The sequence below is a fragment of the Pelophylax lessonae genome (genome assembly GCF_965119305.1).
Source record: "Pelophylax lessonae genome assembly, chromosome: 12".
Taxonomy (NCBI): Eukaryota; Metazoa; Chordata; class Amphibia; order Anura; family Ranidae; genus Pelophylax; species Pelophylax lessonae.
This window is the reverse complement of record NC_138779.1, coordinates 120,751,332-120,764,336: the sequence shown is the minus strand read 5'-3', so window position 1 is coordinate 120,764,336 and position 13,005 is coordinate 120,751,332. Positions and strand designations below refer to the sequence as shown.

Here is a 13,005-nt window from a genome sequence, read left to right as displayed (position 1 = left end):
CCCAGACAGCTGAGCGGTGGGAAGTGGGCCAGGAGATAACAGCTTCACAATGTGATGGAATAGGGTGGCTGTCCTCTACTCTTGGTGATGGCTCATGATGGCTGCCTAGTTGGGGTTGAGCCTTACCTTCACTTTCCTCCTTTGCTCTATCCAGCATCCAAGTGGCATCAGTGACTTCATCATTATCATCATCCCCTCTATCCTCATCATCACTGGAGCTAATTTGGCAATATGCTGCGGCTGGGGGAACATGACTGCCAATTTGTTGTTTACCAGTGTTCTTCCCTCTCTGTAGGCTCATGTTCCTACCTTCCTCAACCTCCGAACCAACATCAGAATCAAGTTTGCCTGTGCATAATCAAGGAGAAAATGGCTGATGCTGTGTTCAAATAACTCAGCTTATTCCTTCATTGATGATGCTGGGGCTATGACAGGAGTAGCTGTGGACAAGAAGGCAGAATAAGCCACTCTGGCAGCTGTGAAAGATTGCGCAGTAGTCTCTGCTTGGGTGATGGAGGATGAGGATGAAGATGGTTTCGTAAGCCAGTCCACCACCTCCTCTACATGCTGTGGCTGGATAGCACGGGCAACTTTACTAAACAGAGGAAATGGTACCCTGCCTGATGTCAGACCACATCCACGTTTGCCTGTGGACACATATGCTGCTGGCCCCCTCACAGTGGCATGGGAATGTTTGCCTCTCCTTGTTGGCCTCCCAGATTTGATGGTGGGGGGGGAGCTTATTCCCGAAATATAATAGGGACGGGGAAATGTGTACTCGGATGCACTTTAAGCAATGGAAAGTGGTGTTTGGTGCACTTTAACTTGAGTACTCCCTACACAGACACACTCCACTGACACACTACAATATACTACAGTAAAACTGCACTTCAATATACTGTGGTAAAAGTGCACTAACGCACTTTAATATACTGCTGTAAAATTACCCTGATGCACTTCAATATACTGCAGTAAACGTGCACTAATGCACTTTAATATACTGCAGTAAACGTACATTAATGCGCTTCAATATACTGCCATAAAAGTACCCTGACACACTTCAATGTACTGCGGTAAAAGTGCACTAATGCCGTCCAATATACTGCAGTAAAAGTATCCATGACACACTTACATATACTGCGTTAAACGTGCACTAACGCACTTCAATGTACTGCAATAAAAGTGAACTAATGCACTTCAATATACTGCAGTAAACGTTCACTAATGCAATTCAATATACTGCAGTAAATGTGCTCAAACACACTTTAATATACTTCAAAAAATGTGCACGAATGCCCCTTTAATTTACCGCAGTAAACATTCACTAACACACCTTCATATGCTTCAGTAAACCTGCCCTGACACACTAAACTGACACTACAGTAAAAATTAATGGTCGTATTACACTCACGCTCTGCTATCACACTATTCACACTACACTGATAATTTACTCTCACAATAGAATCACAACAGCACACTAACTCACTAGCAGCAATGAGCAGAGCCCTGTTCTATCTATCTCCACTCCAATATCACACTACAATGGCTGCTCTGGGAAGGATTCTTTTATAGTGTGGGGTGGAACTATGAGAAATGAACCATGATTGGAGAGAGTCATCATGACTGTCTCCAATCATGGCTGTGACAGTGCTATGTGTCCTGATTGGACAAAGCCTTCATTGCTTCAGCCAGTCAGGGCTTCCAATGCACTGTGTGGTGCGCAGCGCATTGTGGGGCGTTCAATGGGCCAAAAAAGCGGTCGTGCACCCCAAAATTTGGGTGTTTTTCTGAACTGAAGAAACACCCAATGTTCGGCTGGAACTCATGCTCGGGCCGAACCATTTGTCCAATACTACTAGCAACCAGTAGGAGGAGGCGAGGATGCACAGCATGCACTAACAAAGCATAGGGGTTGATTTACTCAATCTGGAGAGTGCAAAATCTGGTGCAGCTATGCATGGTAGCCAATCAGCTTTTAACTTCAGCTTGTTTGATTAAGCTTTGACAAAAAAAAAGCTGATTGTCTTCTCTGCAGAGCTGCACCAGATTTTTCACTCTCCAGTTTTAGTAAATAAACCCCATAGGAACATCACTGAATTGATATGAGGTTTAAAAGGAGGAGGGACACCAGGGAAAAAGTCATCAAAATAGAGAGACCTAGGAGAGGGAACATGCATTATTACTGTATATGTCTATTTGATAGACATATCATGCTTCTGTTATAACTTCTGACTTTAGGGGTAGCAATTACACTGAACCTTTCAAGCAGGCTTCGGGACGGGTATGCTTTCTCCATTGCTGCCGCAACTCTAAAGAATTACATCCCTTTTACTATCGTACAATTTTTCGGTTAGGTATTCACATTCTAATCACAAGAAATTCTTCTACATTTCAAGTGAAGTGTTTTTAAAAATTATATTGCATAATAAGATTTTATCATGAAAGAGTATCACCTAGAATCATCTAGATAATAAGGGTTTGTTTTGGATGAAGAGAATCCCCAGATGCTTTGTTTACAAACAGAAGGAAGCTGATGGGAGCCAATTTAAATGCCATTTTTGTTTTTTAATGTTTGGCTCCAATTGACTTCAGTGGGAATCACCCTAACTAATTAAAGTTTGGTGAACCCACCCCAAACTGAACCCAGGTACATTTGGCTTAGCACAATTAGGGACCAAGGCTATGGTGCAGGGAATTAACTTTTCCTGGAGCTTCCTAGCATTTTTCAGCATTAACTGATTTTCAACGGAATATCATAGGGCTTTGGTGTAGTTCTAAGCCCTTCTACCTAAGCTAGCAAGGGCTAAATATAGTGGTTTAATTGTAAATAGAAAAATACATACTTATTTTTGTTACTGCTCTTATGCACAATTTTTTTCCTTAGGAGTCCGTTCACGCTTGTTTTACTTAAAAATCGTATAATTTCTATTGTGACTTTACAGTGCAGCTTTATATGATTTTTGACTTTGGATGAGTACGACTTTGTTGTGACTTTGGCTTTGACCAATCTGAATGTTTTTGTTTTTCATAGTCACATTTAGGTTGCACAGAAGTTGCATGTATATCATGCAGGTGCAACTTTCATGTGACTTTTGTGGGTTTACATTGAAGTCTATGGGCCTCAAGTCACATGAAAGTTGGGTCAAAGTAGTACAGGAACTACTTTAAAGTCACTGTGACTTTAATTCACACAGCGATGAATGGTACTCTTTGGAAAACATGGGGTCTGACCTACAATGCGACTTTGGGGTCCAAAGATGCATGACAAGTTGAACTAGTGTGAATGGGGCCTAATTATAACTTCTTTAACCACTTGCCGACCGGTCACGTTGACCGTACTGCGGCAAAGTGGCTCGATTCCGTCCAGCGACTTAGACCTACGTCTACGTCGCTGGACTCCTCCCCCTGTAGGCGGCGCTCGCGCGCCGTCGGAGGCGCGCTCCTGCTGTTTTCAGTCACAGTGGGAGTCGGGCCAGAGGAGCCGCTGCTCTTCCCCGATCGTCGGGGAATCGAGTTTGGAGATCCGCCCGCTTGTGTAAACAGAGCGGGCAGATCTCCTAAGTGACAAGGAGTGACAGATTGCAGTGTTCAGCATAGCTGAACATGCGATCTGTCCTTGTGTCACTCAGTCACCTCCCCCCACACATGTCAGTAAGCACCAGGCATACATTAACCCCTCCCTCTCCAATAAAATTAACCCCTTCCCTGCCAGTGTCATTTTTACAGTAACAGTGCATATTTATAGCACTGATTACTATAGAAATGTCACTGGTACCCCCAAAAGTGTCAAAAATGTCAGTCAAGGGTCTGATCTGTCTGCCGCAATGTCGCAGTCCCGCAAAAAAAATTGCAGATCGCCGCCATTACGCGTTAAAAAAAAAAACACCAAAAATGACAGAAATCTTTCCCTTAGTTAGTAAATGCAATAACTTTTGCGCAAACCAATCAAAATACGCTTATTGTGATTTTTTTTACCAAACATAGGTAGCAGAAAACAAATTGGCCAAAAATTTTAAAAAATTTTGATTTTTACTTTTTTTTTTGAGGGGGAATTTCATATAAAAAAATGTTAAAAATATTGTTATTTTTTCAAAATAAACGCTCTTTTTTTGTTTATAGCGCAAAAAGTAAAAATCGCACAGGTGATCAAATACCACCAAAATAAAGCTCTGTTTGTGGGAAAAAAAGGACGTAAATTTCGTTTGGGTACACTGTCGCACGACCGCGCAATTGTCAGTTAAATTCGCACAGCGCCGAATCGCAAAAAGTGGCCTGGACGTAAGACAGCAAAATCCTCCGGTGGTAAAGTGGTTAAACAGTGCAAAATTACAAAGCTCAAGTGACCCTTTAGGTTAGGAAAAACTCTGGGATTTTTTTTTATCTTTGTGAAGACTGTGGTAGGAATTTTGTATGACAATGTTCATTCTCAAAATATTAGTTACATTTTCTAATGGCTAATGGGCACAAACTTATAATAATTTTTCTCCACAGTGAAGAGAAAAATTGAGGAATGGAAATTTTTTCTTGTTTCATATCTGAAAGTATGAAAGTTTCCTGCTAGGAAAAGTTTTATCTGGAAATAGAATTTTTGTGTGCATTAAATTAATTATTTTAAACAATTATGTAGGATATAAGAATGTATGAAAGAACAATAACAACAAAGGTTTCTGTATAGTGTATGCAAAAATGGATATATAAGTAGATTTTATACATTATATACATATACTTCTAAATGCAACATATTTATACATTTTTATCATTATTCTTTCATTGATTTCATAAGCAATAAAAGAAAACTGTTTTATAAATCTCACGATACAGCACTGAAATAAATATACACACTTATAAAAAAAATAAATAAATAAAATAATAAAAAAGTCCCATTATGTTTATTACAGCCCCAATTTTTATCAGTCTTGTGCTTTACACTAATCGTCTATTGTGAATCACTATAACTACCGGTATATCCAGCCGCAAGCCATTCTTTGCTTGCATTCATTCTCTAGCACTGATGTATGAAAAGTATGCAGATTAGAATATTTCTTATTGTCTACAGCAGTCAATTGTAATCCTTTTTCTCAGACCTGTATTATAGAAATGGCAGCTGGAAGCTCATTGATTGGCATGGGAACAACTTTTTTTCTTATTACTAACTTTTTATACATCAGTGCCCATTCATCTTTATAAGAAAAAATGATAAATATTTATAATGACATATGTGGGTTCCTAGAAAATCTGAAATATGAGTGTGAAACATTTTTAAAGTTCTCTTACAGCTGACACACACAGATTTGGAAAGCCACTACATGGCAAAATAAGCTTAATGAGCAAATGCACCTGCAATGGTAGGATGCCAGTTGTTGCAATTTCTTCAATCCTATGTGTACTGAGTGAGGTCAAAGAGGGCTCTCAATTTCAAAGAATTAGATCCTAGGGTTTTCCAATTCCAGATGCAGTCCTGACACTTTTTAACTCGTCTGGAACAGTAAAATGTCACTGCCAAGGAGTATTATATTACTGGTTAAGGTCCCTGAATGAGCCAAGTATTTCTTCTATTTTCACGGATAGAGTCTCTTATTTTTTTTAGCCTACTCTTCCTTTTTTATATATACAGTACTGTGCAAAAGTTTTGGATAGGTGTGAAAAATGCTGTAAATTAGAAATGCTTTCAGAAATAAAAGTGTTAGTAATGTATTTTTTATCAATTACCAAAATGGAAAGTAAAGAAACAGAAGAGAGATCTAAATCAAATCAATTTTTGGTATTAACCTTTGGCTTCAAACCAGCATTAATTCTTCTTGGTACACACAGTGCTTCTACACACTGTTTATGAAGGAACTCAGCAGGTAGGTTGTTCCAAAGAACTAACCACCAACGTAGGCTTTCTCAAATCCTTCTGTCTCTTCATGTAACCGCAGACAGACTTGATGCGGATGTTGTTTTGTTTGTTTCAATTCGCTATTTACATAAATTAGTTTAGTTAAATTTGTTAACTTAATTTAACTAATTTTCTGAATTTGTTTCATTTATTCAAATTCGATTTGCATTTTCTGAATTCCATTCTAATTTGAAGTTATTCTATTTGAAATTCAAATTTCAGGGGATGGTTATATTCTTTTCCATTGTATTGTATTGTATTGTATTCTATTCTTTTTTTATTCTTTTCTATTCTATTCTTTTCTGTTATATTCTATTCTTTTCTATTCTATTTTAATTCAAATTCATTCTATTCTAAATTCAAATGTTAGAAGATGATTCTTTTCTTTCTATTCTATTGTTGTTTTTTTATTCTATTCTTTTCTATCCTATTATTTTATTCTTTATTCTTTTCTATTTTGTTCAAATTCAAAATAATTATATTTGAAATCCGCATTTCGGAGGATGGTTCTATTCTTTCAATTATTCTATTCTATTCTTTTCTAATCAATTCTTTTCTATTCTTTTTGAGTTTAAACTTATTCTATTTGAATTTTAGGAAATGGTTATATTTTTTCTATTTTATTCTATTGTTTATTCTATTCTTTTCTATCATATTCGAATTTGTATTTATTCTATTTGAAATTCGTATTTCAGAAAATGGTTTTATTCTATCTATTGTATTCTATTCTATCCTCTTCTGTTTTTTTCCCCCTATTTTATTATTTTCTATCCTATTCTATTGTTTTATTTTCTATTTTATTCTATTGTTTTCTTTTCCATTCAGTTAAATTATTTTCTAATCTATACCTTTCATTTCTATCCTATTCACAATTTCCAATTTGAATCAAATTGAAAACCATTTTGAATTTGAGTCAAATTCAAATTACGCCCAAAATGTTATTTTATTATTTCGGATTAGTTTGAAATTCGTTACTATTGTAATTCGGAAATTCGTATATACCCGAATAATTAAAAATTTGTCCGAATTTCGTTTTGGAACTAAATGACCAGCACATGTCCAATCTGTGATTAGTTCTCCAACAACCTACCTGCCGAGTTCCTTCAAAAATTGCGTGCAAGTGTACCTATAAGAATTGATAAAGGTTTGAAGCCAAAGGATGGTCACACCAAATATTTATTTGATTTGAATTTCTCGTAAGTTTATTTACTTTTGATTATGTTAATTGATAAAAAAATAAACTATTAACTGAGAGCATTCCTAATTTACAGCATTTTTTTCACACCTGCCTAAAACTTTTGTACAGTACTGTGTATATACACTATATTACCAAAAGTATTGGGACGCTTGTCTTTACACGCACATGAACCTTTATGGCATCCATAACAACTTACAGTATATATTCTAGAAATCAGCTACCACCTAACAGTGTTATCACAGCACTAAATGCAGAATCAAAATTAATAAAATAATAGTGCAGCGCTTTCAACTCAACACTCTAAAGTGCCAAGTGCACTAAATATACAAAATAAAATTATATATACTGAGAGGGAAAAAGTATTTGATTCCCTGCTGATTTTGTATGTTTGCCCACTGACAAAAAAATGATTAGTCTATCATTTTAATGGTAGGTTTATTTTAACAGTGAGAGAGAGAATAGCAACAAAAATATCCAGAAAAACTCATTAAAAAAAGTTATAAATTGATTTGAATTTTAACCACTTCAGCTCTGGAAGTTTTTACCCCCTTAATGACCAGGCCATTTTTTGCGATACGGCACTGCATTGCTTTGACTGACAATTGCATGGTCGTGCGGCGCTGTACCCAAATAAAATTTATGTATTTTTTCCCCATAAATGGAACTCTCTTTTGGTATTATGTGATCATGCGGTTTTTATTGTTTGCACTATACACATAAAAAGAACCACCATTTAAAAAAAAACAATATTTTTTACTTTCTGCTATAAAACATTCCCAATAAAAAAATTTAAAAAATAAAAATTTGAGTATAGCATCAAGTTAATTAAACTCCTGGAATATTGATCTTGTCAGTTGAGTAGCAAAGTGGGTTGTTAATCAGTTACAGCTGCTTTGGTGTTAATTATAATTAACAACATGCACATTAGATGGGCAACAATGAGACAACCTCCACAACAGGAATGGTTTTACAGGTGGGGGGCACTGACATTTTTTTCCCTACTCATGCTTTCCGATTGTTTTTCACTAGTTTTGCATTTGACTAGGGTCAGTGTCACTACTGGTAGCATGAAGCAATACCTGGACTCTATAGAGGTTGCACAGGCAGTCCAACTTCTCTATGATGGCAAATAAATACATGCTATTGCTAGAAGGTTTGAGGTGTCTCCTAGCAGTCTCAAGAGCATAGAGGAAATTCCGGGAGAAAGGCAGTTACTCTGGGAGAGCTGGACAGGGCCGTAGAAGGCCCTTGACCGATCAGCAGGACTGCTCTTTTGTGCAAGGAGGAACAGGATGAGCAATGCCAGAGCCCTACAAAATGACTTCCAGCAGGCTATTGATATGAAGGTCTCTGACCAAACAATCAGAAACAGACTTCATGAGGGTGGCCTGAGGGCAATGTCCTCTAGTGGGCCCTGTGGTCACTTCCCAACACTGTGGAGCTCAATTGGCATTTGCCATTTAACACCAGAATTGGCAGGTGCGCCGCTAGTGCCATGTGATTTTCAGAGATGAGAGCAGGTTCACCCTGAGCACATGTGACAGATGTGAAAGGGTCTGGAGAAGTCATTTAGAACATTATGCTGCCTGTAACATCATTCAGCATGACTGGTTTGGTGATGGGTCAGTGATGGTCTAGGGAGGCATATCCATGGAGGAACGCACAGACCTATACAGGCTGGACAATGGCACCCCAACTGCTTTTAGGTATCGAGATAAAATCCTTGGACCCATTGTGAGATCCTACACTGGTGCTGTGGTCCTGGGTTCCTCCTGGTGTACGGCAAGGCCTCATGTGGTGAGAGTATGCCACCAGTTCCTGGAGGATGAAGACATTTATACTTTTAAATGGCCCCCCGCATGCCTGACCTAAATCTAATAGAACACCTCCAGCACATTATGTTTCAGTCCATCCAACGCCACCAGGTTGCACCTCAGTCTGTACAGGATCTCAGTGATGCCCTGGTCCAGATCTGGGAGGAAATAGGGAACTGGAGAATGTGCAGAGAAGGCAAACCAAACTGATAAGAGGCATGGAGGAGCTCAGCTATGAGGAAAGATTAGAGGAACTGAATTTATTCTCTCTTGAGAAGAGGAGATTAAGGGGGGATATGATCAACATGTATAGATACATAAGGGGTTCATATAGTGAACTTAGTGTTGAGTTATTCACTTTAAGGTCATCACAGAGGACAATGGGACACTCTTTAGATCTAGAGGAAAAGAGATTTTTGTCTCCAAATACGGAAAGGTTTCTTCACCGTAAGAGCTGTGAAAATGTGGGATAGATTCCCTCCAGAGGTGGTTCTGGCCAGCTCAGTAAATTGCTTTAAAAAAAATGCCTGGTTTATTTCCTAGGTGTACATAATATAACTAGGTACTAATATTTATAGGTAAAGTTGATCCAGAGAATATTCAATTGCCTCTTGGGGGATCAGGAAGGAATTTTTACCCCTGCTGTAGCAAATTGGATCATACTTTGCTGGGGTTTTTTTACTTCATCTGGATCAACTGTGGGTATAGGGTTGTGTATATGGGATTGTATGGTTGTTGTTTTTTAATTTTTTTTTTTTTGTTTTTCATTAGTTGAGCCAGATGGACTTGTCTCTTTTTTTCAACCTGACTAACTATGTAACTATGTAGATACCCTAGGACACTATCCGTCGTCTCATTAGGAGCATGTTGTCAGGTATGCATACAAGCATGTGGAGGCCATACAAACTACTGCGTACCATTTTGAGTTACTGCAATGAAATTTAGGAAAAATTTACTAGCTTCATAGTTTTTTTACTTTGATTTTCGGGGTGTCTTTGAATTCAGCCCTCTGTAGGTTGATAATTTTCATTTAGTTCAAATGATGTGGCATCCTTTCGTTCCCAACCCAGTCCATATCAGTATAGATATCCAGCAGGAGATTTTTCCCCATTGAGGTCTGATGTGTTTTCAAAGTGTTCCTTTAGTTTTTTTGAGCAGTATATATATATATACATAAAATGATATTGGTATAATCTGTAAATCTGTAAAATGGCTGAATTCCTTATACTGCATTGACTGTGACAAAGGATCACAACAATAGAGAAGTATTTGTTACCTTGCAATCTAATGACCAGATACTAGTACTCCAATACTTTATGCCATCAGATGATGGTCATTGAATGTCTAACTCACCCGGACATAGATGGCGAAAAAAAAAAAAATTTGACAGGAGTTATAACCCTCCTTTGCTCTTTCAAAAATGAAAAAAAAAAGTTTTGCCTTGTTCTACTTTAAATATATATAACATTTTCTCATTTATTTATTTTTCTTTACTGTCTTTTTTGCAGCCTCAGCTATCCAGTGTCCAGAATTCAGCCATTACTCAGTATGTACAAGCAGCTGTCCAGCCACTTGTTCTGACCTGACAGCTTCTCAGTACTGCAGCAGCCCATGCACAGAGGGATGTGAGTGTGATAGTGGGTATGTGTTAAGTGCAGACTCATGTGTTCCTATAAGCAAATGTGGCTGTGAGATGGCTGGGAAATATTATGTGGTTGGTGATTCCTTCTGGACCTCTGCAGACTGCACTGTACAGTGCTGGTGTGAACATGGAGGGGATATCGTTTGCTTCAACACCAGCTGCCGAGATGGTGAGATCTGCTCTGTGGAAAATGGATATCAAGGCTGCTACCCCAGAAGGGAAAGTGTATGTCTTGTAAGCCAAAACCAGGTGATGCACACATTTGACTCAGTGAGCTTCTCTTATCCGGTAGAATATTCTTATACTCTGTTAAAGACTTGCTCAGAAAAGACAGAGTTTATTGAGATTGACATCAGCAAGAAGAAACCAGACTCAGGCCCCAACTGGCTCAGACCACTAAGAATTCAGGTGGCCAAGCAAGAGATACGAATTGGTGGAGGCAGCACCTCAGAGATTAAGGTAGGCAATTATAAATAATAAGATCATTTTTTTTTTTTTTTTTCATTTTAAATCTCATCTCTAGGGAAAAAACATTTTTTACAGCTGAACTAAAGTCCACTGCCGATCTACAGAACTTTTTTGTAATGCACAAGTACATGTGCAGCATATTTGCTCATTGTGGCAGGCTTAACCACACAAAAACACTCCTTTCCAGTGATCTCATTAGGCACTCTGGGAATATACACTGAGGTGTGCATGTATGGCTCAGTGTACATTCAGGAGAAATATTATTGGTTGGCAGAAGAGGAGCTTTTATTGCAGGAGAGACATATGGACTCTCTTTTGCAATAAAAGCCTACCTGCCAGCATTTTTTCTTTAAAAGACTTTAGTTCTGCTCTAAGGATATCATGTAAGTTCTTACCCTTTAAGATTGTGGCTTTCATTTGCAGCTCTGTCTCCTGGCTGGCACAAAGTGGGATTACAAGCACTTATTTTAAGGTGGCAGAAGAGGAGCTTTTATTGCAGGAGAGACATATGGACTCTCTTTTGCAATAAAAGCCTACCTGCCAGCAATTTTTCTTTAAAAGACTTAAGTTCTACTCTAAGGATATAATATAGGTTCTTACCCTTTAAGATTGTGGCTTTCATTTGCAGTTATTTGTCTCCTAACTGGCACAAAGTGGGATTGCAGGCACTTCCTGTTGAGAAGACCAGGTAACATTAGAAGACCAGTAATCATTAGCTGCTTTCTGTGCGCTGGATGACCAGTCATCTCAAAACTCACTTTTATGGCCCGTACACACTATAAGAAAATCGTGTGAACATTTTTATCCGAGGAACAATCATACAATTTTCTGATTTTTCCAAAATTTTTCTTGTACCAGAACAGAACGAACGATTTTCATTCAATGTGTACTGTTTTCGTATGTCTTTCATACGAGAAATATCAGATAAAAAAGATTGCACATGATCACAAACAACAAATAACAAAAAGCCTTTGTCGTAGGAGAATTTTTGTACATTTTTTCCATCCTCGGTTCCGACTTCCGGCTGTGAAACATCGAGGGAAACCAGCCCATCGGTTGCACAATTCTTCATAGTTTTTACGATGTGCAGTACTGACATTATAATGGCAGTGCTGCCTGGGTTAGTGATGATCAGCACCTTTTCCCAGCCATTGCTGCCTGATTTAGTTATAAGCAGCACCTCTCTATGTCAAGCTCTGCCCAGCCCAGACTGATTTTGTGACCAGCAGCACCTCTCTTTCCACAGTACTGCCCCCTTCTTGTTCTAGATTTATCTCAATGTCTCAAGAAACCACCCAATGCTCTGCTAACCCTCCAAAAAAGCTGACACACACTATGTGTTTGGAGACGAAGGGAGATGTAGCTTTGCGGGGTGCCCTATGGCACAGGATGTGGCAAACAACATATTGAAGAATGTTCCTCCTGGCAGCCTGAAGCAACTTATTTGTAGACCAAGTGCATCTAAAAGGGTCACAAGAGGTGTCTTACACCTTTACATTTTAAAAGAAGAATGTTCCTTGTCAGCCTTAATGTGAACAAGGATCTATATATTCCAAAGTATATTGCAACTAGGGCTGCGCATCTTCACTTACCTCACGATTCAATGCGATTACGATTATTAGGGTCGCGATTCGATACGATTCGATTCCGCGATGCATCACGATGCATCACGATTACTGCCCAATGCCCATGCCCAGCCCACTGTCCTTCTACTAGATGTAATCTGTGTGTTTGAACAAAAGATAATAGTATAAGAAGAGCTGAACTGACTAAGAGTGTGATTCATTGATGAGGTGTGGGAAACTGCACGGTAATCCATACCATACAGTTCCACTTCCCACACCGCATCAGTGAATCAGGGCATGTTATTACACAACACAATGTAGCTGAGCTTCTAGCTGTCTGGGAGAAAACATGATGAAATTCTAATTACCTCCAAAGATGCAGCCTCCTCAGTCACTCCTCTGTATATCTCCGATCTCTCCTCCTCTGTGAGAATAAAAGG

At 38.4% G+C, this 13,005-nt stretch overlaps 1 protein-coding gene across 1 annotated transcript in view; it reads left to right on the top strand.

Annotated features, from left to right (window-relative positions):
• Nucleotides 1-13,005, top strand: part of LOC309568220 (alpha-tectorin-like) — a gene marked incomplete at its 5' end in the record, with an annotated part of 138,703 nt that overhangs the window by 48,485 nt on the left and 77,213 nt on the right. The window contains one exon of the mRNA XM_082273880.1: nucleotides 10,399-10,991. Within this exon, the coding sequence (XP_082130006.1) occupies nucleotides 10,399-10,991 (593 nt within the window). The remainder of the gene's footprint in view (nucleotides 1-10,398; nucleotides 10,992-13,005) is intronic.